The 27,958-nt window shown below is 46.8% G+C and overlaps 1 protein-coding gene across 1 annotated transcript; it reads left to right on the top strand.

Moving 5' to 3' along the window:
- The first annotated feature begins 19 nt into the window (after window positions 1–19).
- On the top strand, window positions 20–21,799 carry ATP6V1D (ATPase H+ transporting V1 subunit D). The gene is made up of 9 exons (XM_088465296.1): window positions 20–222; window positions 4,230–4,347; window positions 7,377–7,456; window positions 14,248–14,315; window positions 17,074–17,118; window positions 17,325–17,428; window positions 17,826–17,892; window positions 18,578–18,656; window positions 21,368–21,799. Exons 1-9 carry the CDS (start codon window positions 182–184, stop codon window positions 21,504–21,506), a joined length of 741 nt encoding a protein of 246 aa, XP_088321422.1. The 5' UTR covers window positions 20–181; the 3' UTR covers window positions 21,507–21,799.
- Window positions 21,800–27,958: the final 6,159 nt, after the last annotated feature.

The raw sequence follows: 27,958 nt of genomic DNA, 5'->3' as shown, positions 1-27,958 counted from the left end.
GTCCGGCGGCACGTGGTCATGTGACTTAGCAGAGGTACCGCCCCCACCCTTCCCTGACACCCAGTGTCACATGACCTAGCGCTGAGGCTGAGTATAGCTCCGGCAGCGGTGACTGAGTGACACGGGTGACGGGAGCCCCTGATCGTCCAGTGACTGTGTCGTACCCTGTGCTGGAGACAAGATGTCGGGCAAAGACAGGATCGAAGTGTTCCCTTCCCGGATGTACGTATAGTGGTGACCAGCGATACCCTCCATCTTCTCTCTCTCTCCTTTTTCCTCTCTAGCAGGGGTGGGCAATAATAAGCCCGATAGCTGCTGTTGAACTACACATCCCAGCATACCTTGCAACTATTTTAGCAAGGTCAAATAGCAAAACTGTCAGGGCATGCTGGGATGTGTAGTTATACAACAGCTGGGGGGGCGCTTATTGCCCACCCCTACTCTATCCTTCTCCCTGTTTCCTTCCCTCTCTCCCCATCTATCTCTTTCCTTCTCTCTTTCTCTCTCCCCCTCTCTCTCATTGGGGTCAATTCATTTAGCCGTGATTAGGGCGAGTAGAGACGCCAGCAGCGACCGCTGAACTCGCCCCCTTCGCGGCCAGATCTTGTACTGGACCTATATTTTTTTTTGTACGCATTTCTTTGGGACTGTGAACAAAAAGCTGCACTTACGGGGTCGTTTGAACACCCAAACCGCCATTAGGGCGTCCACAATAACGGACTTTACATTTCCTCAGGAACTAATGTGTCCCCCGCAGCTTTAAGCGTCCGAACGTGGCAACAATTGAATTGCTCCGTCGGGCGCCTATTCGTATAGACGCCCAGTGGGGTGTGTCTAAAATAATTTAGTCACCCCCTATATGTTCTCTACTACAGGGATACAGGGTCGGCTCTAGGAGTGTTCGACCAGTGCGGTCGAACAGGGGCGCCAGCCAAAGAGGGCGCACCCCTCCCCAACATCCCGATTGGCCCACAGGTGGTCAAATCGGGAGGTTGGGGACCCTCACCGCCACAGCTGTGCGGGACCCCGGAGTCTGAATGGATGGTGTGCACATGCGCGAGGCATCCATTCAGTGACCGGAGAGGGCTGGGGGAAGCGCCGCTAGTGAGGCTCCTCCCAGATTGACGTTATTTGGAGGAGTGCCATGCGGGCACACCTCCAAATTACGTCATGCAGGGGGCGTGGCCTATGGAAATTAGGTCACGCTCCCAATTTCTGTTTTGATGCACTGTAGAGAGCCGGCACAGGGTGCTCTGACCCCTGGAGCCGGCCCTGCAGGAATATATTACATATAAGGTTGCTAATGTATACTGTACTTAATGTTTGTATGACATATAATCTATCGTCACTTTTAATCAGTGTCCACTGGGAAAACGTGTTTATAAGGTTTATGCAGCAATGTATATAAACCTTGTCCTTGTCCTGCATCGTATTGTGCTGTAAGTTGCTTGTTCACTTATTTGTCTATGTACTGTGTAAGGCACTGCGGAACACTTGTGACGCCATATAAATAAAGGATAATAATAAGGTATAATGAACCCCCTACTTTAAATCTTTATGAATATTAGACGTCACTTCTGATTTCTCTGACCTTTTTAAGAGCACTCGGCATAAGATGGGTACACATCTAAAGATTATCTGTCCAACCAGCCAACTAGTTGATTGGTTGGAATGAAAATCTGGTAACGTATGGGAGTAACTGATGATCAGCAATTTGCTCCTAAATGCCAGAAAACAGATGAAAATGGTCGTCAGACAAGTTTGTTTAATGTTTGATCTAAATAATTTGTTCACAGAACAGTTTTTGCCAATTTTCCGGCGTTTGGGAGGAAATTGCTGATTGTCATTTGCTTTCATACCTTACCAGATTTTCATTCCAACCAATCAACTAGTTGGATGGTTGGACAGAAAATCTTTACGTGTGTATGGAGGACCGGGGTTGGGAACCACTGCCATAGAGGTTGCAGGAAAATGAGCAATGGTGGGGTACTGTAATTCTCAGTGATTTGCTCTGATGCACATTGCGACCACACATCGCAGAACATTAAATTGCCCCATTGCATCTACTGCAAACCTAATGATAGTGGACTAGGGTTTTGCCATCTATTGACATCTGATGACTTTTGTGAAGATTCACTTGTCTATTGTTGCCCATCCACTAGCAGACCACAAAACGACTGCACGATTAGGACATTGTAATCGTGCAGTCGTTTGTCAGTCTGTGATGAGCCTGCACTGAATGAGCAGTCGTTCAGTGCAGGCTCATCAATCATCTACAAACATGCTCAACCTGACGTTATCGTCAGGTTGTCCAGCATGTTTGCCCGATGATAGATGTCTAAACGACCCGTTTTAGACATTTTTGCAAACGATTTATGAACGATTTAACGATATTGTTATCGTTCAACGTAATCATCTAGTGGATGGCAACTTTACAATGAAAATATCATCTGCAACATTTAAAGCTTAAAGAAACAATTCTGTTGTAAGACTTTTTATGGAGTGGCTGCATTTTGTCATACTCATGCACAACAAGGGGAAGTGACTAAATAGTATTTCTTGCTATGTCTAATCCTATAGCTTCCTGGAATAAATTGTACATTCCTTAACTTCGAGATACAAAAAGAAGCTGTAAAACCATTTTCAGTGCATTCAACTTACATTTGTGCATCAAGTTATGTGGATTTGCAAATGCTCATTATCTGAAATGACATCGACACCCATACAATTAAATTAATAAGGTTCCAGAATGTTTTTCTGTTTCACTTTATTTGCTGTACATTTGCAGTTGTTGTCACTTTGACCTTGGTAATGTTTTGTGCTAAAATACAAAGACCACTTCAGTTTTTCCTCAGACATTCATGCATTGGGTTCATTTATGTATTCATAGTCCACCCTGTGGCAGTTACTATTCGTGACTGTGTAAAGACCTTACTAGTCCTCCTCAGTCAGTTGTCGTCCTTCATTATTAGAACCCATATTATATATTTTATGCTTGTTGTTCTACTGAACAGCAGGAGAGTGCGTGTAATGATAATGTAAGCAAAGGCTATGTTTAGACAATATAAACTAGTAGCATTTCCAGATTTAACTGGACGCAGGGCAGCATTTGGGTGAGTGAAGTGTGGTCGGAACTAGGACAAAGTGGATTGTCACATACTGTAAATAGTACAGATAAATCCCATACTGGCCCTGTTTAACTCCTTTCACGTTATTTATACACAGCTATATTGGGTACAGACTTTTCTTTTTTAATAATAAATAAGAGCTTGCAATAATGTGTCATGGGAGTAGATTTAATAGCATATTTGACACAAATTACTTAAGTATTCAAAGTGGGCTAAATAAACCGTCTAGGCACATACATTTATAGATGTGTTGGCTTATTGATCGTACATATAGGTAGAGTTTATATATTTATTTTACAGCATCCTTCTATAAATACAACAGGAGCATTCAGAATAAATAGTGAAGATGACATTGGGATTGCCCCATAGACATTAATGGTGCAGCTCTCCTTTAAGACCAGATAGGCTGTAGAGAAGTGTAACAAAGCCTCATTGTCTGTAGTATAAAACATTATTTCCTGTGCACTTCACGTGTGAGGCCTCACCTGCATTTATTTCAGTTTATGTAAATGCCGTCTGTCCTATGCTTGTGGCCTGGTATCTATTCCAGCGAAAATACCTGGTCAGGAAGACAAGATGGTGCAAAAGGGTTGGGTATGGGATGCCAGCTGTCAAAACACTGACAGCGGCATCCCGATTCTCAGTAACCCCACCGGGTCCCCGAGTATGCTAATCCTCCCCCCTTCTACCCCTAACCCTCTGTTCCTGCATCCTAACCCTCCCCGTTAGTGCCTAAACCTAACCCTCTCCCCTTGGTGCCCAAACCTAACCCAAGCCCCCCCCACACCCCCAGTGGTGCCTAAACCTAACCGTCCCGGGCCGTAGCCTAACCTTCATTATCCTGTAATATAGTTAAGACGGTGATCTGTAGGGGGAACATTCTAACGACTGCCAGACGTCCTGTGTATAATTGTAGAAAACTGCAGGATATTGCTCCAAACTCCCGATGAACTATAATAAAGGATTACAGAATAGAGTAATGGTGTAGCCATGTCTTGCTGCTAATGCTATGTTATTCAGATATACTTTTTTCGATTAGGTACTTGATAACCTAATTCTCACTAATGACCTGTATTTTGCATTGTTTGTTTTTTCCTGAAGGGCGCAGACCATCATGAAAGCTCGATTAAAAGGCGCGCAGACAGGACGCAACCTTTTGAAGAAAAAGTCTGACGCCTTAACCATGCGCTTCCGACAGATCCTAAAAAAAATCATAGAGGTGCGATTTGTAATTTTATCTGCGACTTTCAGGGATTGTGGACAGTGCTTACACGGGGGGTGGCATATTATGTCAACGTTAGAATATCTACATGGTTGTAAGGTAGACCTTTCAGCATGTCGACACTGATGTAAGGGCAACATTGCTGAAATGTCGACAATCTGTTTTTATTGCAATGCTAAAACTAACCGTATTGGAAAAGTCGCTATTATACGATGTCAACATTTTGCAAATGTCGACGTTAACTGTGTTGGCATTTTAACCATGTCAACATCATCAATGCGGACCTTCTGCTGTAAATGTTGTGAATCAGCTGCTTTCTGACTTCATACCCTTACATAACTACTGCGTCTTATTTATTTTCCTCACATGGTGTATTTGACATTTTTGTGATCTATGTGTTTGTGTCTGTTTTGTAAACATCATTCTAAGATTCTAAGATTCTCTTTCTGATCTGGAATTCAGAGGAGGAATTTATGTTTAAAAAATATAAAACAAACTAGATGGATTAAGCACACACCGTAAAGGTGTGTACACACTGGGCCATTAAAGTGGACGACTGAAGGATAACGATATCGTTCAGTCGTCCGCTTTATCGTCCATCTTTAACACAAAAAAAACGATGAACGATAACGACGATGCGCGTTCCCGCGGGTCGTTCGTCATTATCATTCATCGGGTTAACATGCAGGCCAACCTGACGATGTCGTCAGGTTGCTGCATGTTGCGGAATGGGGGAGAGAGCCCGGCGCTGAACGATATCGTTAATGATATTGTTCAGCGGGTGTGCTCAATGTCATGAATGACATTGACCACAGCCTGCTGGGGACACCCTAGACGATATCACTCAGGGAGCATATCGTCTAGTGTGTACGCTCCCTAGGCAGGGTACACACCTAAACGACCGGCAATCGTGCCGATGTTCAGGGCGATTTGCCTTCACCCTGGACATCGCATGATTGCCGGTACACACTTGAAAGATTTAATGAAAGACGGAACAATCACTGTTCCGTCCTTCATTAACTTGTACAGGCTCACATGCGATATCGTATGATTGACTGTGCAGCACAGCCAATCGCACGATATCGCTTGCGACCGCGGGTACGCGCAAATTGGGCATACACACTGCACAATATGTCCGATTTGTCGTTCTGATTTTGCTAAATCGGCCAAATCGAGCCGATATCGTACACGTGTGTATGCACCCTTAAAGCTTGTTGTTTTGTGCTATTACATTCCATGTTTCTGTTTCAGATCAAGAAAAAATTATTTAAGTGATTTTGTTTTTAATTTAATTGTAAAAAAAAAAAAAAAATGTTTTAGACATTTGTTAAGTATATTTTGCTAGCTGGAGTTTGATTAAAACTGTGCCCATGTGGCGTAGTCGGCAGGTTGGTATGTGTTTGTCATTTAGAAAATGAGTCAACTGGCCTTTAGGTTGATTGTCTAATAAGCACACTAACTAAGTGGTGGGACTGCTTCTGGACCGATCTGACAGTCCATGTATATGGCTTACTTGTAAAATGACTGTCCTGACTAACTGCAAGTCCCTGGAGCAAAATATATGACGGGACTATTTTTAGAATATTGGCAACACAATTATAATAAAAATAATAATTGGGGTCATGTAGTTTATTCCTGACTAGTGCCCTATCTGTGTGTAGTTTTTGTGTTCTCCCTGTGTTTGCAGGTACTCCGTTTTCCTCCCAAACTCACAGGTATACTGGTAGGTTAATTGGCTACTGGAAAAAGGAAATAAATGTACCCTTGCTTGTGTTTATGTATATGTGCGCACATGCGCACTTCTCTTCTATTAGACTGTAAGCGCCCAATGGCAGGTCTGATGTGAATCACATATTGTCTCTGTAGAACTCTATGTAATTAGTGGCACCTATATAAATGAAATAATATAGTGCAGAACCTTTAAAAACATTACAGGTCGGGTCCTGCATTCTCGCTTACAGATCCCCCAAACTGAAGCATGAGCAGCATTTGGGGGCATGCGTTCCTGGAAACCAGGGGCATGTCACCCCCATTTTCCAGGAGTGCCCAGGGTCTGGATCTGTGGGCACCGATTTCTTGGCCTCGCAAGCTGAAGCTTCCTACGGACGCTGCACTCGGATGGCTATTGCTGTTAGGAGGCATCTGCTTCTTATAGACGCCTCCTGCAGTATTTAAATATTGTCTGGACGGTATTACCCAGCTGCTTCCTTGCGACTGCAGTACCGCCCATATCTCAATCCGACCTTAAGTTCTGAGTCGGAGGAGGGAGTAAAGCCGAAAAGAGCGAGTCACTGCGCATCTTGGTAAAACCCTGCTGCACTGCAGGTGGGGCAAGTGTCAAATGTGCAGAGAGATTTAGTTTTGGGAGGGGTGTGTCCAAACTCAGACCTAATTTGCAGTGTACCAGTAAAGCTGTCCAGTATTAGTGGGCTCCATATAACAGCAGTCGGTATTTACCCTGCATGCAAAAACAATAAATGTATTTGCACCCCTGGCATCACAATTTGATTTGTCCAGGTACTCACTCACTTGCTTTTTTTCCATTTACTCCCACCTCCGAATCAGGCTCTTTTACCCCCTCTGTGGCAGATTGCCATGTTAAGAGGTAGCTCCTTTTCTAACAGAACAGTCAGACGTTGATTGACAGCTTTACAGATCAGACGTGCTCTCCATACTTAAGAGTTGGCAGTATTCTGAGTACCAGACATGCCCTTTAAATCTGAACTTGTTTGACTTTAATACTTTCCACCACTAGGGGGCAGCACTGAGAGCACTGAAGCAGGTGTGTGAGCATCGTCCTCCGTGCAATCATAGTGGTCGCTCTTAGTAAATAACACTATATTCGATTTGGTGCACAGTAGATGCTTTCATTGTAAATATACATTGGCTTAGTGTTACATGCGTTAGGTTTTTTTCTTTTCTTTATAGAGATGTCTGGTATTTTATGTGTCATTTACTGATTTATATTTTAGCAATTGTCTCCTTATTTTGTCTCACTTAATATTGCTGTGACCGTTGTGTTGTAGACCAAGATGCTAATGGGAGAGGTTATGAGGGAGGCCGCGTTCTCACTCGCTGAAGCCAAATTCGCAGCAGGAGATTTCAGGTGAGCGGTACAAAGTGCACATATAACCCCCTTAATCCCAGTCAATGTAACACTACGTTGTCGGATATACCGCTGTTACTAAACTGTGTCAGTGCATTGATACATGGTTGGACATAATGGAACACTTGGGGGCAAATTTACTAGAGGTCGATTTTAATCGATCAGCATCGATCTTATGTTTCAGGAGCTATATCGCACATTATTGACACTTAAAAATCGATATTAAAGAAATTGGCTGTTATTAAATGTGTGATTCAGCCCCCTAAACACAATATCGATGTTGAAGCTTTTTAGATTAATTTTTTATTCGATTAAAATCGACCTTTAGTAAATTTACCCCTTGAACCTTATTTACAGTTGGATGCAAACGTAATCACAAAATGCAGCTAGAGCGAAAGTCATAATTTGTGATCTATTCTGAGTTGGCTGACTAGGCGAAATGTGTCCAACTCTGCATAGATAGCTGGTGCCCCACCCCATGCCAGTAACAAGAGCATGTGCACCAGGATTACAGTAGGATGTGGTCCCCTCCCCATGCCTGTAATACCCCTGGGTCCCCATGCCTGTAATACCCCTTTTACACCGACTGAAATATCCCGGTTGATGCACGTGAACGTGCATAATCCCGGGAATTTAGTCGGTGTGAACGGATCAACCCGGGTCCAGTGACCTGGGGATCCGGCCCTGCTCCATTGCAGGGTTGAGCGCGGGTTGTTCCCGTGTCACCCTGCAATTAAACGGCGCGGCCCGGCTCACGATGATCCGGGTCGCGCCGCATGCTGCCTGATTGGCCGGCTTCAGTGGCGCTTGGAGATGACATCATCTCCAAGCGGCCACTGCAAGCAGCGCACCCCACCTGCTCTCCCTGCCTCCGGACCGCTGCAGGATATGGTAAGTAGGTCACGGAGGGGGGAGGGAGGGGAAAAAGCGCTGGTAACCTTCGCCGGGCAGCCGAGTCAGTGCTGACCCGGGTCAGGTGTGAATGGTGCCGACTCGGGCATAGCACGGGTCGGCGCCGCAGTGTAAAAGGGGATTGCCCCGGGTCTGATCCGGTTTGGAAATGTGTTACAAATCCTGGGTCAGACCCGGGGATTTTGGTGTAAAAAGGTTATAACAGGAGCAGGTGCACCAGGATTACAGTAGGAGGTGTGGCTGTGTGGCCCTCTCCCCACGATGTCACCCGGTGCGGGGAGGGACGTTGTGAGCGGGCGTGACCTCGCGGCCCGATCCCTCACTTCTCCCGTTTTTTTTATATTACTGGGAGGGGGTGTTGTGTTGCACTGCCGGCTCCCTCACAGTGTCAGGAGCCGGGTGCTGCACTTAATACTACAGTGCAGCACCCGGCTTCTGTCACTGTGGGGGAGTGTCAGTCACCCCTCGGCGGGTGACACCCGAATGCAGCCCGCACCCCCCTTGTGACGCCACTGAGGAGCAGATGTGCCAGGAATACAGTAGGAGCTGTGGCTTTGTGGTCCCCTCTCCATGCCAGTAACAGGAGCAGATACACCAGGAATACAGTAGGAGGTGTGGCTTTGTGGCCCCCTCCCCATGCCAGTAACAGGAGCAGATACACCAGGAATACAGTAGGAGGTGCGGCTGTGTGGTCCCCTCTCCATGCCAGTAACAGGAGCAGATACACCAGGAATACAGTAGGAGGTGTGGCTTTGTGGTCCCCTCTCCATGCCAGTAACAGGAGCAGATACACCAGGAATACAGTAGGAGGTGTGGCTTTGTGGTCCCCTCTCCATGCCAGTAACAGGAGCAGATACACCAGGAATACAGTAGGAGGTGTGGCTTTGTGGCCCCCTCTCCATGCCAGTACCAGGAGCAGATACACCAGGAATACAGTAGGAGGTGCGGCTTTGTGGCCCCCTCTCCATGCCAGTAACAGGAGCAGATACACCAGGAATACAGTCGGAGGTGCGGCTGTGTGGTCCCCTCTCCATGCCAGTAACAGGAGCAGATACACCAGGAATACAGTCGGAGGTGCGGCTGTGTGGTCCCCTCTCCATGCCAGTAACAGGAGCAGATACACCAGGAATACAGTAGGAGGTGCGGCTGTGTGGTCCCCTCTCCATGCCAGTAACAGGAGCAGATACACCAGGAATACAGTAGGAGGTGTGGCTTTGTGGTCCCCTCTCCATGCCAGTAACAGGAGCAGATACACCAGGAATACAGTAGGAGGTGTGGCTTTGTGGTCCCCTCTCCATGCCAGTAACAGGAGCAGATACACCAGGAATACAGTAGGAGGTGCGGCTGTGTGGTCCCCTCTCCATGCCAGTAACAGGAGCAGATACACCAGGAATACAGTAGGAGGTGTGGCTTTGTGGTCCCCTCTCCATGCCAGTAACAGGAGCAGATACACCAGGAATACAGTAGGAGGTGTGGCTTTGTGGTCCCCTCTCCATGCCAGTAACAGGAGCAGATACACCAGGAATACAGTAGGAGGTGTGGCTTTGTGGTCCCCTCTCCATGCCAGTAACAGGAGCAGATACACCAGGAATACAGTAGGAGGTGCGGCTGTGTGGGCCCCTCCCCATGCCAGTAACAGGAGTGTGTGCCCCAGGAATACAGTAGGAGGTGCGGCTGTGTGGGCCCCTCCCCATGCCAGTTACAGGAGCAGATGCGCCAGGAATACAATAGGAGGTGCAGCTGTGTGGGCCCCTCCCCATGCCAGTAACAGGAGTGTGTGCCCCAGTAATACAGTAGGAGGTGCGGCTGTGTGGGCCCCTCCCCATGCCAGTAACAGGAGTGGGTGCCCCAGGAATACAATAGGAGGTGCGGCTGTGTGGGCCCCTCCCCATGCCAGTAACAGGTGTGTGCCCCAGGAATACAGTAGGAGGTGTGGCTGTGTGGGCCCCTCCCCATGCCAGTAACAGGAGTGTGTGCCCCAGGAATACAGTAGTAGGTGCGGCTGTGTGGTCCCCTCTCCATGCCAGTAACAGGAGTGGGTGCCCCAGGAATACAGTAGGAGGTGTGGCTTCACTGTAAAAACAAGGAGGATAAAAATCTTAGTATACAATCCATGCACATTACAGTAAATGGCCGGAGAGTGCAGATAATAAATACCTAAGTCGGTTAGAGCATGTGAGAAGCTGATCGAACAACACACAAACATTATATGTTTTTTAAAGTCAACACAAAGTAAAGTAAACATATGAGCAGCATTCCCCTTCCCAACCTGAGTAGTAAACATACTTTTGCAAAACAAGTATTCAGTGCAATGTAATCTTCCTTTAAAATCCCAGCACTTTAACTTAATTTGCATTTATGGGTGTGACTCAGATGTTTTGACGAATCAGACACGTCCTGCAGCCTTCGTCTTCATCAGTTTGCTGCTTGCATTGGGTTTGAGTACCTGCAAGTCATGTCCCTGCAAACAGGCACATATGCAACTTTTCGCCACCCATCTCTGCCGCAATTCACGTCAAAACACCCACAACACGGGATGAGGAACTACTGTACGTTTACAATGTTGTAATCATACTAACGTTCCAAGATCTATAAGTGGATACGCACCTTTACTGTACTTTGGCCACGCCTACACGCTACGTCCAACATGGTCACTAGGTGGAGCTCTTGCACAATTTATGGGAGTTGGCATACTTCACTTCTGAATCTATCCCTGTGTGTTGCTAAAACTTAACTCATAAGGAGGAAGCATATACCAATGTCTGGACAATTATTGTAGATCATATATATCCTAAGTGATATTGGGTCACATTGGTATTTAACTTGAGGTGTTATCAGGTTTTCTATGATAGGATTCAGAAGTTTAGTTTGGTAACTCCCATAAATTGTGCAAGTGCTCCACCTAGTGGCCCGTGTTAGCATCACTCATGTAATATGTAATTTGGCATGTTTGTTAGATGATGCATTTTTATATTTTCGCTTAAGAAATATATTTTATACTTCCCACTTTGTTAGAGGAATAGTGGTCATACACAAACACCATGTGAACTATCCAACCTGACAATTATTGAGGAATAAGACAAACCCACTATGATCAGGTTATACATGTTTAATTGTGCTGAATTGCCATAACAAGGTCATAATCCTTTTGACAACATTAAAGTAACTTTACAAGATAGCGTTTTTATTATCAGATATACAAATGATAATTCAATAATATCCTAAACTCTATAGGGATACTTATAGCATAAACTCCCTTTTTTGTTAAGAATACCTAATTTGTCTCCCAATTGGAGTCTTTTTGTTTGTTCAATATTACCTGACCTATTTTAATAATCACAATAAGTTACATTTTAGCTAATAATTCTTCACTATTGCAAGCGTGCCCCACATAGTCTTCTGTCTTCTCACACACATGGTATGAAAAATACTGACTCTAGGGACCACCACCAACTTACCCCTTGGTCTCTAGGGACTATGGCCCTCATTCAGAGCCGGACGCTCTGAGCAGAGCGCACGCTCTGAATGAGGGCCGTCCTCCATAAAAATGGAGTGTCCTCCTGGACGCTCGTATAGCTGTGGGTCACCACCCACAGCCTATACGAGCGTGCAGGTTGATGGTCGCGATGGTCTTGACCATCGCGACCATCGCCACTGCGAGCCGGAGCCTGCGGTTGAGTTTCTCAACCGCAAGGCCCGGAGTGATTTTGGCTCTATCAGAGCCAAAATCACTCCCACTGACATCACTAGTGATGTCAGTGGGCCGGCTTCTGACGGTAGGCGTTCCCTTGGGAACGCCCCCGTCTGGGAGGCACGCCCACCAAAGGGGGCGTGCTATCAATCAACATCGACAGCACGCCCCCTTTGATCAGACACAACGAGCGAAGGAAAGTCCTTCGCTCGTCGCGTCTGGCGCATGCGTACGACGGAGCTCCCTCCGTCGTGCGCATGCTCAGTGCACACCATCGACCCACTTGCGAGCGGACAGCCGCTCGCGAGTGGGTCTGAATCAGGCCCTATGTTAGGTTCATTATTAGTCCTAACATAATTACCCAATTTGACTACTAATCCAGTGTGGAAGTCAATCTAAAAGACAAATCTAGGTGGCGTTTATACATATGCTGACACATACAATATTCAGATAACAAGGAGAATTTTAATTCAATTAGCACATTAATAACTCCCAGAATGGGTCAATAAAAAGCAGCTTGTCACCAGCAATAACATAAAACTGCATATATAAAATACTCCATCATTTAAACACAGGCCTTTCCCATAATATTTCTCAGTCTCGTCTGGTATATTCAATCAGTGCAGATAATGTAGAGATGAATGGGGATCGGTATGATATGCCGGAGCTTGGGATCCCAGCTGCTAGAATCCCGACACCGGCATCCCGAAAGGGTTAACACCTTTGACACTTGTTGGTCGGAATGCTAACCGCCCCCTTTGGTGCCTAATACCCCTCCCCCCAGTGCCTAACCCTTACCTCCCCCTCCCCGGTGCCTAATCCTCCCCCTTAGTGCCTAACCCTAAACCTAACACCCTAGCATCCCCCTAACATCCCGATACTTACCTTCCGTAACGCGTCGGAATTTTGGCGCCGATATTAGGAGCGTCTGCATCCAGCCCGCCGGGATGCCGAATGCATAACGATGAATGAAGTGTCAATCACCATTGGTATGCTAGATGAAAAAAAAAATCATTCTCTATGCTCCTAGGAGGGTCATTTTAAGAAGCACACAAATTAGAAATGTCCACTTAAACCAGGGGTTCTTAAATTCGGTCCTCAGGACCCCACACAGCTCATGTTTTCCAGGTCACCCAGCAGGTGCACAGGTGCCATCATTACTCACTGACACAAGTTAAAAGATCCACAAGTGGAGCTAAGTATCACATGTGATTCTGTGAGGAGACCAGGAAAACATGCACTGTTTGGGTTCCTGAGGGCCGGGTTTGAGAACCTGTGAATTAGACCATGGATTGCAGAGACTCCCAGTTCTAGTCAGGCAGTCTCCATGCAGCCAACATAATGAATCCTGTGATGGAAATACAGTGACTTCACCAGCAAAGCTAATATAGTCATGGGATTCCTTACCCTAAAGATAGTGGAGATGGTAGTCCTTTGTGCTGTTCTATATCTGGCCCTTCAGGGTCCACAGGGACCAGCAGTGCAGTGAGGGCAGTAATACCGCAGGCACAGCAGGGGATTAGGTGCCGTATCCCAAATGCTTAATACAGGTGAGCAGCAAGCTCTTCAGGGAGCGTGTAGAGGCCGGTATTACATATGATGTTACCAGCAGTGCTCTGTGAAGCTCCACGCCAGAATGCTGATGGTGGGTACACATTCGATGATGGAAGATCCAGCCAATCCACGATGCGACAGACGACTTATAGTGCGGTCCGTACACATCGCACAATTTGTCATCACAATGACAGATTGAGCTGCGTGTGGGAGCACGCATCGTGCCGACATCGAGCATACACTCTGGCTGATTTTGACGCTATGTCGGCTCATTCCGCCGGAACGGGCAAAATATTGTCTGATGTGTACCCAGCTTATGTCTGGCAAATGCCGGCACTACCACAGTGTAGGTGACAGGTGTAAGTACTCCGTACAATCAATCTCTTTCTCCACTTGCAATCCTGTCCATCAGCCTGACTGCTAAGATTGTACCAATGTGCCAACCCATACATGTCACCACACAGGCCCAGGTATTTGATACGCAAATAAAACAACTGGATCTGCCGGTGTGTGGGTCGTTAGTGAGGCCACTCTAGTTTCTGTCTTTTGCTAAAAGTGCTGTATAAGCTGTGTTACGTATTTTACTTAAATGTAGCAAAATGTAACCTTCTGTCTCCTTCCTTGTAACCTTCAGTACAACCGTTATCCAGAACGTGAACAAAGCTCAAGTTAAGGTTCGAGCAAAGAAAGACAACGTAGCAGGTATTCACTGATTTTATAAATGCTGGGAGATAGGGTTAATCAATACAATAAATCACTTATTTCACCAGTAGGGGGCAGGATTTCACAATATGAGTTTTATAACTAAAACGTTAACAAGTTAACACAAATGAATTGCGTGTGAAATCTGGGATTCCAAATAAAGGATCGCCAAAAGTAAAGGGGGGCCGGGAAAGGCCAGTCCACCTAGATAGACCCCTTGTTTGGGAAATTCCTGAAAAGAAATGAAAATAAAACATCACCTATGTGGAGTGTTACATTTTAGGTGTTATATGTTCAGAACACGTAGAGCCTGATTTAGAGGTGGCCGATTTCTGACATAGTGAAGCGAGTTAACGGGGCCTTGCCAGGATCAGTCCTTTCTAACACCAGTAGGGGGCAGGATTTCATATGTCTATAGACACATCACTGTGCTTTATACATCATATAAGAAATGGCTGCAAGATCCATTTTCACCAGTATCCAAGATAGCGGGATTGTGTGTGTGTAGGTGCCAATGTCTTTCCTCTAGTTGCAGCATATGCTCATATTCTAAATAAGTTTAACATTTATTACATACATAAGGTGAAGTCATTCAGTGTAATACATTTCCATATATAATGTGTGGCGCACAGGGACACTTATGCCTTAGCAGCCCAGGTTTATCACCCATAATGTGCCAGGCTTTATGTTTACTGAGACAGCTTGGGAAGACACTCACAGACAGAGGGGAAGAGGAGGACTTCCATTATATACCATGCCATCTAGCAGGGAACTAACCCATTGTATGAGCTGGTCTCAGTGACTAGTAATCGTAGTTATCTCGGGGAAAAAGCTGGATAGGGATACGTTACAGCCAGCACAATATCTTTACATAGAAGGGAACTAACCCATTGTATGAGCTGGTCTCAGTCACTAGTAATCGTAGTTATGTCAGGCAGAGCTGGATAGGGATACGTTACAGCCAGCACAATATCTTTACATAGAAGGGAACTAACCCATTGTATGAGCTGGTCTCAGTCACTAGTAATCGTAGTTATGTCAGGCAGAGCTGGATAGGGATACGTTACAGCCAACACAATATCTTTACATAGAAGGGAACTAACCCATTGTATGAGCTGGTCTCAGTCACTAGAATCGTAGTTATGTCAGGCAGAGCTGGATAGGGATACGTTACAGCCAGCACAATATATTTACATAGAAGGGAACTAACCCATTGTATGAGCTGGTCTCAGTCACTAGAATCGTAGTTATGTCAGGCAAAGCTGGATAGGGATACGTTAAAGCCAGCACAAAATCTTTACATAGAAGGGAAGAGGAAACTGCTTTACACCTTGTGGGAACAAATTTGTCAACTAGACCTTATAGTAAAGCTAAGAGGTCAGACAACATGGGTACTCCCAGCAGGCTATAGACAAAAGCTCAGGCAACATGGGTACTCCCAGCAGGCTGTAGATAAAAGCTCAGGCAACATGGGTACTCCCAGCAGGCTATAGACAAAAGCTCAGGCAACATGGGTACTCCCAGCAGGCTATAGACTAAAGCTCAGGCAGCATGGGTACTCCCAGCAGGCTATAGACAAAAGACAAAAACTCAGGCAACATGGGTACTCCCAGCAGGCTATAGACAAAAGCTCAGGCAACATGGGTACTCCCAGCAGGCTGTAGACAAAAGCTCAGGCAGCATGGGTACTCCCAGCAGGCTATAGACAAAAGACAAAAACTCAGGCAACATGGGTACTCCCCAGCAGGCTATAGACAAAAGCTCAGGCAACATGTGTACTCCCAGCAGGCTGTAGACAAAAACTCAGGCAACATGGGTACTCCCAGCAGGCTATAGACAAAAGCTCAGGCAACATGGGTACTCCCAGCAGGCTATAGACAAAGCTCAGGCAACATGGGTACTCCCCAGCAGGCTATAGGCAAAAGCTCAGGCAACATGTGTACTCCCAGCAGGCTGTAGACAAAAACTCAGGCAACATGGGTACTCCCAGCAGGCTATAGACAAAAGCTCAGGCAGCATGGGTACTCCCAGCAGGCTATAGACAAAAGACAAAAACTCAGGCAACATGGGTACTCCCCAGCAGGCTATAGACAAAAGCTCAGGCAACATGTGTACTCCCAGCAGGCTGTAGACAAAAACTCAGGCAACATGGGTACTCCCAGCAGGCTATAGACAAAAGCTCAGGCAGCATGGGTACTCCCAGCAGGCTATAGACAAATGCTCAGGCAACATGGGTACTCCCAGCAGGCTATAGACAAAAGCTCAGGCAACATGGGTACTCCCAGCAGGCTATAGACAAAAGCTCAGGCAACATGGGTATTCCCAGCAGGCTATAGACAAAAGCTCAGGCAACATGGGTACTCCCACCAGACTAAAGACCTAAGCTCAGGCAACATGGGTACTCCCACCAGACTATAGACAAAAGCTCAGGCAACATTGGTACTCCCGGCAGCCTATGAACAAAATAAACACCAGGTTAACTACCTGTTAACCTGGCATTAAGAGCAAGTGAGCAAGGGGATGTGCCTTGTGAATCTCCTCATGGGGGTGGACTTGAACCTGCTCTCCTAGGGGAAGATCCACAAAACCTGCCCAACTGGCGAGAACCACTGCTATAAAGTATTCCATTAGTAATACTAAGGTTGTTATATAAAGTCATCCCCATCACTCCTGATTATTTTACAGAGACCGTCTGACGTGCTATATAGACATAACGTTGGTATATGGGGTGTAAGCCAAGTGTTGTTGCTTCTTCCAGGTGTAACCTTACCGGTGTTTGAGCACTATCAGGAAGGAGGAGATAGTGAGTATGGAATTAATATTTCTATAATTCCCTTTCTAGCTGATTATATTCATTCATTCCTAGTTCTCATCCTTTTTACATGCTTGTATGTATGTATGTCCCTGTGCACACGTATGATTCCTAAATCTTATATTTGGCACTAACATTTCTGGAGCTCTTCTAGCACGTGGTACCCACTCATCCTGACTCCTTCCTTTGTCTTCCAGGTTACGAGCTAACGGGCCTGGCGAGAGGTGGCGAGCAGCTGGCAAAGCTGAAGAGAAACTACGCCAAGGCCGTGGAGCTGCTGGTAGAACTTGCCTCCTTGCAGGTATAAGCTGGGATGTATGAACGCTATGAAACAGTAAGGACAGCTGCTGGGCTGTGTGATATTATACTCTTCCATTATCTTTGCAGCCAGTGGGTGATGTGCCATGTAATAAGTAGCCATAGCGGCTCATTTGCATACATATATTAAACCCTGCATTTGGGATTGGGCGAGAGCAGGAAAACATGCGGCCACTGCACAGTCAAACTCTCTACATGCCCGCGCTGCCTGACATCCAATGGGGTTCAACGCTATGTGGTATTCCCCTACACCTGAGGGGGACTGTGTTACCATGCAGTACAGAGTAGCGCACCGGTTGATGACAAAATGACTGTTGTCTTCATCGGGTACAGATTACAGGGACCAACCAATAGACACTTTATTTTGTATTCTTATACAGACTTCATTCGTCACTCTGGATGAAGCCATTAAAATCACAAACAGACGTGTTAATGCCATAGAACATGGTGAGTAAAACCACATTTTACTGCTGTTTTTATATTTCTTTCTTGCTGTTCAGATGTCATGCCTTAAAGGGAAATCTAAACATTGAAAATGTTATCCAGTCCAGTGAGAGGGAATCTCCCTCCAAGTTACTGAATAGCAGTGGCAAATCCCGGAGCGGTCACCCCTTCCCCATAAATCTTCCTCCTGCCTATTATCTCTGCGTCGGCTCTTGCAGCACGGGTGTGTGCGGCACATCAGAACAGTGAGAGAGCAGAGACTGCTGCTGCTGGTCAGTGGCAGCAGCCTTCCCATGCTTTGCTCAGACCAGCCCGGCACACAGCAGCTGGGCTGGTGAGGGAGGCTGCTGAGCAGCAGTCCCTGCACTCTCCCTGCCCTTATGTGCTGCACATCCGCGCTCTGCTGCACTGCAATTCCTGCACTCTCCCTGCCCTTATGTGCTGCACTGCTAGAGCCGACACCACTTTAATGGGCAGCAGGGAAGTGTTACAGGGGGGAAAGGGGGCCCTCCATCTGCTGTAGGACTACACTTCCCAGCATGCACTGCCACAGCTTTAGCATGCACTAATAGCAAAACTGTGGCAGAGCATGCTGGGAAGTGTAGTCTTAAGGCAGCTGAGGTGCTGTGTTGCGCTCACTGTCTTGTCCTAATAACACCACCTCGTTTCTGTTTTATTTCCCCCCCAGTGATTATACCTAAAATTGAACGTACGCTGTCCTACATTATCACTGAGCTTGACGAACGCGAGAGAGAAGAGTTCTACAGGTAGAGTACATATCCCCGTCTCCTTCCCATACCAGCACTGTGCCTGCCCCTCACACCGGCTTATGCAGCTTGTCTACAGGGACACAAGCGTTCATTTACAGCCATGAAATATAAACCAGGAGAGTAAGGGATGGCTGCCATAGTAACGGGCACTAAAGAAAACATGTGATATGACAACCTCAACTGGCCAGGCTAAGTATTCAGAGCTAGTCTGTTCTATTAGGGAATAGATTTTGTTGCTATTAAATAGGATACTGTAATAGATATGTGAGAACAACCCTCCTAACTTGGCGTAGTGGTTACCATTTATTGAAGTCATGAGTTCAATTCCTGACCAAGACAATATTGGTGTGGAGTTTGTATGTTCTCCCTGTCTATTTGCGGGTTTCCCCCAGGTGCTCCCGGTTTCCTCCCTCAATCCAGAAACATACTGACCGGTTTATTGACTCATGACCAAAAAATTGAACACTAGTGTGTACGAGTGTCCATGTGACAGGGAATATAGAGTGTAAGCTCCACTGGGACAACTACTGATATTAATGACGGAAATATGTGTGTGTGCTATATATATATATATATATATATAATATATATATATAAATATATATTAATATATAAAAAATAATAAATAAGGGTTCCCGTCTTTCCCCTTTCCCTCTCCTTCCTTTTTACACTTTCTGTTGTGTTAATTAATCGGTCTAAGGGAAACAAAACATTAATACACCTTAAACGAAAAAATAATACTGAAAAATAAAATAGGTTCCTCTTTGTGAATAAATGGAGGGAAGTGATAATTTAGACTCCCGGTGTCAGATCCGTGGTGACTGGCACAGGGGGAGAACTCTGTCTCAGGGATTCTTGGTCCTTGCTTGGGAACATTCTACAGTAGTCACAATGGTTTAGCTGCTATGGGCATTGTCATTGTGGTCTATGGACAGACAGAAAAGCTGGTCCCACTTGGAGCAATACAGAAAATATCATGGAAGATGAGATCTTTTAATCCCCATCTCTTTGTCCATTGAGTAAATGAGAGACTGAAACTCACATGGGTCCCAGGTAACGTGTGACATAAGTTGTGAATTTACACATTACTTTGTGCATGTGCTGTAACCAATGCAGAATTTAGACTTTGACTTAGTTGCCAGGAGATGAGGGACTTTGCAAGTGCAACAAAAGTACAGTCAGGGTCCTAATTCTGTGTCACCTGCGGCCGCCTTGTCCATCCGCCCGCACCAGCCAGAGTACTACCTGATGTCTGTATCTTCATGTGGCATGCTTGGACCTCTGCTCCTCCGTCCACAGCCGCGGCTGTCGTCATTAGTATTGCCACTTACACCCACTGCATGATGGGAGCAAAATATCCATCAGAAACGGCTGTCTGGCTACATGCCCATGGCATCCCCCCACTACAGATCTGTTCCGTGTAATCGCACAGTAGCCGCTCAGTTGCCACTTTCATCCTATGTAAAGGGTGAACTGGTGACAGCCAGATAGGTCTCTTCTCATCTCCCCCTGGTATGGACGGAGCTACGTGTGTGCACAGGCTGCAGTTGGTCTCTATGCCGTATGCTGATATCCGCAGAACAGTTCTGCCTTTGAACTTGCACTGTCTCCAAATCAGGCCCAAGGTGTGCACATGCAACGGGGAGATGCCTACTGGAAAAGCAGCCTGTTATGTGTAGGCTATACAGGTATGCTCGTCAGCCAATGCTGGGGGATGAGCGATATGTGACCTCCCATCCCCCACACACACCCAAGCTGAAATAAGCACCACACCATGCCAGAATATTGCAGTAGAGCAGGGGGTTTTCAACATGCGGCCCTCCAGCTGCTGCGGAACTACACATTCCAGCATGCCCTAATAGCAGTACTGTGGCAGAACATGATGGGATGTGTAGTTCCACAGCAGCTGGAGCGCCGCACGTTGACTGTAAAGGACTTTCTTGTTCTAGTGGGACTGAGGGCCTGATTCCGACCCGGACGCTAAGAAGCGTTCGCTCGTAGCTGCCGATGGTTCGGAATTGTGCGCAAGCGTATGCATCACAGTGCGCGAGACAGTTACTGCGATCGGGAATCGGGGCACGTAGCACAAAGACTGAGTGCTACCTTGAGTAACATACAGCGCCGTTTGTGGGTGGTAACAAGGGAAGGTGCTTGTGAACGGGGGAGTGGTCGTGCGAACGCAGGCGTCAAAACGGCATTTAAAGGGCGTGCATAATTAGAATGGAGGTGTCATTATAAACGTCACTTGCAGCAAGTTAGGGTCTACCTCAAGCGCTGCGCGCAGCTCCGATGGCTCTCGATGTTACCGATTAATCATACACTTCCTTGAGATGACGTGTGTTAAGAAAGGAAAGTGGACGTCTTTATACACCTGCGTTCGCTCACTGCCATCGCTCCCTAAGACATAGAGGGCATCCTTACGCCACGCAGTGCGATCGCGGAATTTGCATACCTGGTCCCTTTTGGCCGCGAGCGATCGCGGCTTAGCGTCCGGGTCTCAATCAGGCCCTGAGTACAAGTCTGACCAGCGCTTAGTATTCAATATGAACGAACATACAGTGCTGGACACCGCTATTTATAAATGACAGCGCTGGCCTCATTATATATTACAGTGGTGAACTAGGCCTAATGTATGTCAATATCTCCAACCTTTTATAAGTATACAGGACATGTCACTTTTTTACTCTCCATTTTCTTGCTGTTACTAGATTAAAAAAGATCCAAGAGAAGAAGAAAATCATCAAGGAGAAAGCCGAGCTGGAGCGCGCCAAGTTCCAGAGTTCCCGAAACTCAGAACCGTCCAGTCTCCTTGCTGAGGAACGCGATGAGGACCTGCTGTTTGACTAGTCCACCTGTCACTTGTACATAATAAATAATGCGTAGTGCAAAATAGTTGTACTACAGTGTATTGTTTTGCTCTGCGACCGCCAGGGGTTTGCAGTGGTTGATGCCATATCCATCGTGCTTCATTATGTTACCTCCATCACTGTGAACATTGTAAAGAGCCTTGCGTTTCCATTCATCCTGTTGGAGATCAGATCATGACTCCTCAAAGGCACGTGGAAGCCTATTTGAACTGCTTAAGTTATTGTGTAATTGTCTCTACGTTTGTTTTAAAATTAAAATAGTGTAATTGTGGACCACAGTGTAATTTTTTTAATACTTATTACATCCAGTATTCCTGTCCACCTGCCAGCCTGTAGCTTCTCCAGATAAAAGAACGGGCGGAATCCCTGCAAGATCAAGCAATGAGAATTGCAGGAGCTTTACCCATTGAGCCCCAAAATCTGTAACCAATACAATATCTGGAGCTGTTGGTAACCTGAAAGCCACCTTTTGTGCGTGTATTCACAATGAGCGTCTTTTAAAATCTTTTAAGATTTGAAGTTAAAAACAAAAATCTTTAGCCCTGTTTACATGTAGTGGCTGGGCCTGGCTGACATTGAACCTAATTGAATTGATCCAAATGACTATAAATTTAGATGGGAGAAAGAACTTCTGACAAACTTTCATCTATTTGTCTATTGTAATTACTGTATTATTATCCGTCGTCGAGTTGTACGCTAATGCCGCAGCTGCGAATGCTGCTGCGATGTGAAAATATGCAAATGCTGTAGCCACCAGGAGATGTAATGGAGCCGCTCACCTGCAGCTTTGCAAATTCAAGCATCTGCGTACAAAGACAATTGGTTGCAGATTCGCATTCAATTGTCGCAGTCCTGAGTAGCTCTATGCTGACGTGGAAACTGAGATACCAGAGCCATAATTTTTGCGTACGGGATCGCAGACGCAGATTGTGATATGCCCCCGAAATTGTCGCATCGCACTTTGCCGACACTCCCCGTTACCAACCTCCCAACACTCTCTGTCAATCGCACTGTAAGTAGATAGTTGCTGCGAGCGACTACGGTAATGTTCCTTGTCGCAGCGGCTGCTGTTCCTGGCAGTGTGGCTTATTGTAGACTCGCGCTGAAGACTGCAGAACCTATTAGGTCATGTGACACAGATCTAGTTGATTTGCCAATCAATCTCGGCACCTTTTTTTTTAACCACAGCCGTGGTCGTGTGTCATAGTCTGCAAGAGGCAGACACCAACGTGATTCCGGCAACTTGGCCCGTAGTTTTTAAAGTGGCAGTAATTTGAAAGGCGAAATCAACCTGGTTTTTCCTTTTTACATTATTGCCCAATTTTGCTTCTTTCCCATTGGCGAGTTCTGTACACAAAATGTGTAGATAGTAGGTTTTGTTCACTTTATCTGAGTGTATGTCCAGAAATAGTCAATTGTACCATTAATCCTGAACTGATTCCACTGTTCTAGCAGATGTGAGCATTAAAAGTGGAGTGTGAGCCAAAAACAAAAGGTTCCGCAGTTAGAGCTAGTGATGGGCAACAACCATTGATGGGGGAAATACTGTATAATTGTACTCCACCATCAATGGCACACTGGGAGGCAATGGTTTTTTTTTTCCAGATGACACAAAGCTTGGCCCCGATGCTGATTGCCCCGCAGCCTGCTGATACCCCCCCTCCCCCAACTGCGGTGGCCTCAATGGGTGCAAAGCATTGATGGTTCACCGTCAACTGTTATCACTGATGGCACCATCAATAGTGACCATCGATGGTTAACTCACTGATGGCAATCCCTAGTTAGAACTTCTAAAACAAGATGGTGATCCCAAGGTGTTTTGAATGCTTGAAAGAATCTCTTGATTGGATCCTTAAATATAACCTTTCCTTAAGCCTTCCTGAAAAAGTCCTGTATCTTGGGTATGCGAGCATCCAGTGTCTATATGAACTTGGATTTGTACCAATATTTAAATGTTTCCCATACTCTGTAATATGTTTTCAGATTTGTTCTTCCTTGCTTGTAGTAATACTTCAAGTAGTTAATTCAACATACTCTTCTTTAATAATGACTGCTCAATCTCTACACCACCAAAGAGAGCTTCCCTGGATTTAGATGCTGTCACAGGGTATAGGTAGTAGAACCTGTACAATGAGATGGATTCCGATGGCTGAGACAGGTGCAAATAGAACAGAGAACATGATGGAACAGGCATGGAGAATGGGGGGGGGGGGGGGGGGTCTAAGGTTCAACTGAAAGTCAGGAAGGTGGATAATGAAAGCACAAGGAAGCCAAGCACTGGCCACTAGGGCAATTCCCCTGATAAGAGCCTGGAGTCCAGTGATGTAATCCAAAGAAGATTTCAAAAGGCCCAAGATTATGCACATGGGCCATGAGCTTTAGAAGTCATTCATGGGTGGAGCCTCTGAGCGGACTGTCATGATTCATAGTGGTAGGCGAGCAGCTGAAACCAAGAGGCTCACATTGGATAAGAGCGGCACAGTCATGGAGGGCCTGGGGGAACCACACGGGAGGATTTATGGGAACCCAGATCCCACGGATGCTACCGCTGCTGAGACTACTGCTTGTGACAGAGGCAAACTGGTTCCTGATGTAGAATGTCCGGCAGAAGAGGTAGTTGGTCTAGGAGCATCCTCTCTGCTACAGTAAAGCTGGGTACACACTTAACAATGGGTACCCAGCTTACCTATCGTGCAACGGGACCCGGCAAGTGCATACACACTTGCCAATGTTGGGAGCGGCAGCATGACCCTCGTTGATGTTGTCGCCCATCAGACCTGCATGCAGGTATGACAGGCGATGTCGCTGACAATGCGCGCATCCGCGCATCGTCAGTGACATTGAGGGTACACACTAGACTATGTTGCCGACATGTCGTCTGATCAGGCCAGATCGGACGACCTATCGTTTAGTGTGTACCGGCCATAAGCACTGCTATTGCTTCTGCTGCATACTTTTTATCTTCTTTAGGTAGGGTTGCCACCTAACCAGTGGCGTAACTAGGGTATTTGGAGCCCCCTCCTATGTGCACGCGCCCTGAAAAATGGGTGTGGTAACAATGGGCATGTCAGCATGACACACCCTTTCTCGTCACTCTGGGAACATTCTTTTCCATTCCATATGCAGTGCCCCTTATACAGTCCCCCCTATGCAGTGCCCCCTGTGGTGGTCCTCCCTATTCAGTACCTCCAGTAGTGGTTTACCTTGTGCTCCCTGTAGGAAGCCCCTTATATAGTGCCCCCAGTAGTGGTCCCCCCCGATACAATGCCCCAAATAGCCCCCCCGATACAATAGTGGTCCCCCCAATGCAGTGCCCCCAGTAGTAGTCCCCCCCTTGATGCAGTGCCCCCAGTAGTGGTCCCCCTGATAGTGCCCCCAGTAGTAGTTGCCCCCCCAGTAGTGCCCCCAGTTGTAGTCTCGTCCCCCCGATACAGTGCCCTCAGTAGTAGTCCCTCCTAGTAGTAGTCCCATGTCCCACCCCCCAGTAGTGCTCCCAGTAGTAGCCCCCCCGATACAGTGCCCCCAGTAGTGGTCCCCCCCAGTAGTGCTCCCAGTAGTAGTCCCCCCCCCCCCCCATACAGTGCCCCCAGCCAGAGGCTGGCTGGGCCGGGGGGCAGGGTGCCATGTGCCCCCCGGGCCGGTAAAATTTTAGTGGTCCAGGGCCGCCCGCAGCCGTGCTTTGCATATACATAGGCTGTGGAAGGCCGTCGGCTGGGGCTGGTCCTCTGCTCCATCGGACGTCCTACCTGTTCCTCCGCCTCCTGTTCCCCGTGCTGAGTGCACGTCATCACCCTGGGCCCCCCCTTGCAGTGGATCCCCCGGCCATTGATAATTGCAGTCGCAGTGCAGTTTGAAGGTGGCTAACAGGGAGGCGGAGTCGGGTCAGGGGGAGGGGCTACACGGCAGTCAGAGGCCAGGCCAGCATCATGAAGGGAGAGAGGAGGTGATGGAGGAGACAGTAAAGTGAGTATACTGTACCCTGCCTGCTGTAAGGTGATAGAGAGGAAGGGGGGGGGGGGGGGAGGTTCTGTGACTGTGTATGTATTTGTGTGTATAAGTGTATATGTATGCGTCTCTGTGTGTATATATATGTGTGTGTGTATGTATGTGTTTATGTATGTGTTTATATATGTGTGTGTGTGTGTGTGTGTGTAACTGTGTGTATGTATGTCTGTGACTGTGTGTGTGTGTGTGTATGTGATTATATATGGACTGTGTATGTGTATTAATTTGTAACCATGTATGTGTGTATTAGTGTGTGGCTGAATGTGTGTGTATTATTGTGTAACTATGTATGTGTGTATTGGTGTGTGACTGTGAATAAGTGTGTCTGTATGTATGTGTGTAACTATGTATGTGTGTGTATGTGACTATGTATGACTGTGTGTGTATTAGTGTGTGACTGTATGAATGTGTGTGACTGTGAATAAGTGTGTCTGTATGTACAGTATGTGTGTAATTGTATGTATGTGACCGATGGCTTCCTGACTACATCCTGTGCTGTACATACTTCATTTTTATGTCTCTGGGTGATTATAAAGATGCAGTCATAGTAATTTGTTTTTTTTTAAACTTTTCTTCATTTTATCCTGATTGTTTTGGGCTGTGCAATAGAGTAAATCTGCCTCTAGTTTTAAGGTGGCCATACACGGTGCGATGCACCGTGTTATGCGACTGCTGATCTGCCAGCAGACGGATCGTGCTGTCACTGCCGGCAATCGTACGGTCCCCGCAGACCGCACGATATGCCGGCTCCCCCCTCCTCCATTTGAAAGGGATCGTACATTGCATCCCAGATCAGATGGTTCTGCAGGAAGACCTGGGGATGCGATGTACGACCCCGCGGGAGCGCGCAGCACGATATCAGGTACGATATTGTGCCCATACACGGCACGATATAGCACCTATATCGTGCCATGTATGGGTGCCTTTAGACTTGTAATCCAGAATGTTACCATGGGATAGAATGGTAAAAAGAGGTGGTAAGTTGCCATGTGCGGGTAGAAACGCCCGAGCCACTTGATTGTATGTGCCCCCCAGACTAAAAGTTGCCAGCCAGCCCCTGCCCCCTGTAGTCAGTGGCAAACGCAGGATTTCCAGAGGGGGGTTTCCAAATAGAGCGAGTGGGTTCAATGAAGAGGGCAGAATTAGTACTTAACAAGCTTTAATAAGCGTCATACATAGGGGTATATTCAATTGGGCGTGAGGTTTTGCGAGGAAAAAACCTCGCGCCCCTCGCAGCCAATTTCAAAATCCCGTGGGTATGCGCGTTCCCGATACCCGCGGGATTCAATATAAAAAACAGTGGGCGCGGGGTTTTCATCACTGAAAAGCACGCGCCGCGTAAATGAAAAAATAAAATATATCACTTACCTGCCCGGGTCTCCGCGGTTCCCCGCGGCCTCCCTTCTCTCTTCTTACTGGAGAGGGGGCTGCTGGGAGACCCGGGGGCTGATGGGAGGAGCAACGGCTGCTGGGAGATGTAATTCTCCCAGCGCCCATTCCGGGGGGGGGGGGGGGGGGGTTGGTATATATATATATATCCCTCTCTCCCCCTCTCTCCCTCTCTCTCTCTCTCTCCCTCTCTCTCTCCCCCTCCTCCCCCCCCCTTTGGGGAGGGGGGGGTTGTCAGAGCAAGTAAACGTGATTTTTCCTAAGAACATTGATTTCTGGAATAATCACGCTTGCTCAGGAGGTGCACAAAAAAAAAAACTCCCGGCGCGTGTTTTTAAAAAAAAACACGTACCTAATAGAATAGCAAAAAACCCGCACCTGCAGAAAATATCTTGCAGGTGCGGGTTTTTTGCTTTTCTCACAGCCTATTGAAGCCATTAGATGCGCCAGTAGGCCATCCTGCCTGAGCTGAACATATTTATTTTAGATGTGGGCACCATTCCAGAGCATTGGAGCAAGTCTGGGGGAGCAGCAGAAGAACCTAGCACTGCCCTGGACATATTGTATATGTACATATTGGGCTCTATAGCAGTGCATCTCTAACAGTGCAAGTTTTCCAGATCTTCTGTTTGGTGCACAGGTTATTTATTACTGAGTGATACATGTTAAAAGATCCACAGGTGGTGCTAATTATTTAATTTGTGATACTGAGAAGAACATGCAGCACTAGTAATCTATTATATTACTATTTCTATTGTGGTCATAGTGTGGGCTGGAGAGGGGAGTCTCCAGGCAGACGGAACCCCCCCCTGCATTTGCCTATGGTAGTGGTCCACCCCGATACAGAGCCCATAGTAATGCAGAAGACATACACGTAAAAAAAAACATCTGAATCTCCGCTCCTGCTCCCGCCGCTGTCTGCTCCTCCGTCCTCCCGGGCCGGCCTTCTCTGCATTATGACGTCATGAAGTCTCTCCCATTACCCACTGCAGGAGGCGGAAGATGGAGCTCATGAGTGAGCTCCAGCCCGGCAGTGGG

Source organism: Taudactylus pleione, unplaced genomic scaffold (assembly GCF_031769625.1).
Source record: "Taudactylus pleione unplaced genomic scaffold, aTauple2 ptg001956l, whole genome shotgun sequence".
Taxonomy (NCBI): Eukaryota; Metazoa; Chordata; class Amphibia; order Anura; family Myobatrachidae; genus Taudactylus; species Taudactylus pleione.
The sequence above is the reverse complement of the archived record's forward strand: the minus strand, read 5'-3'. Positions and strand labels throughout refer to the sequence as shown.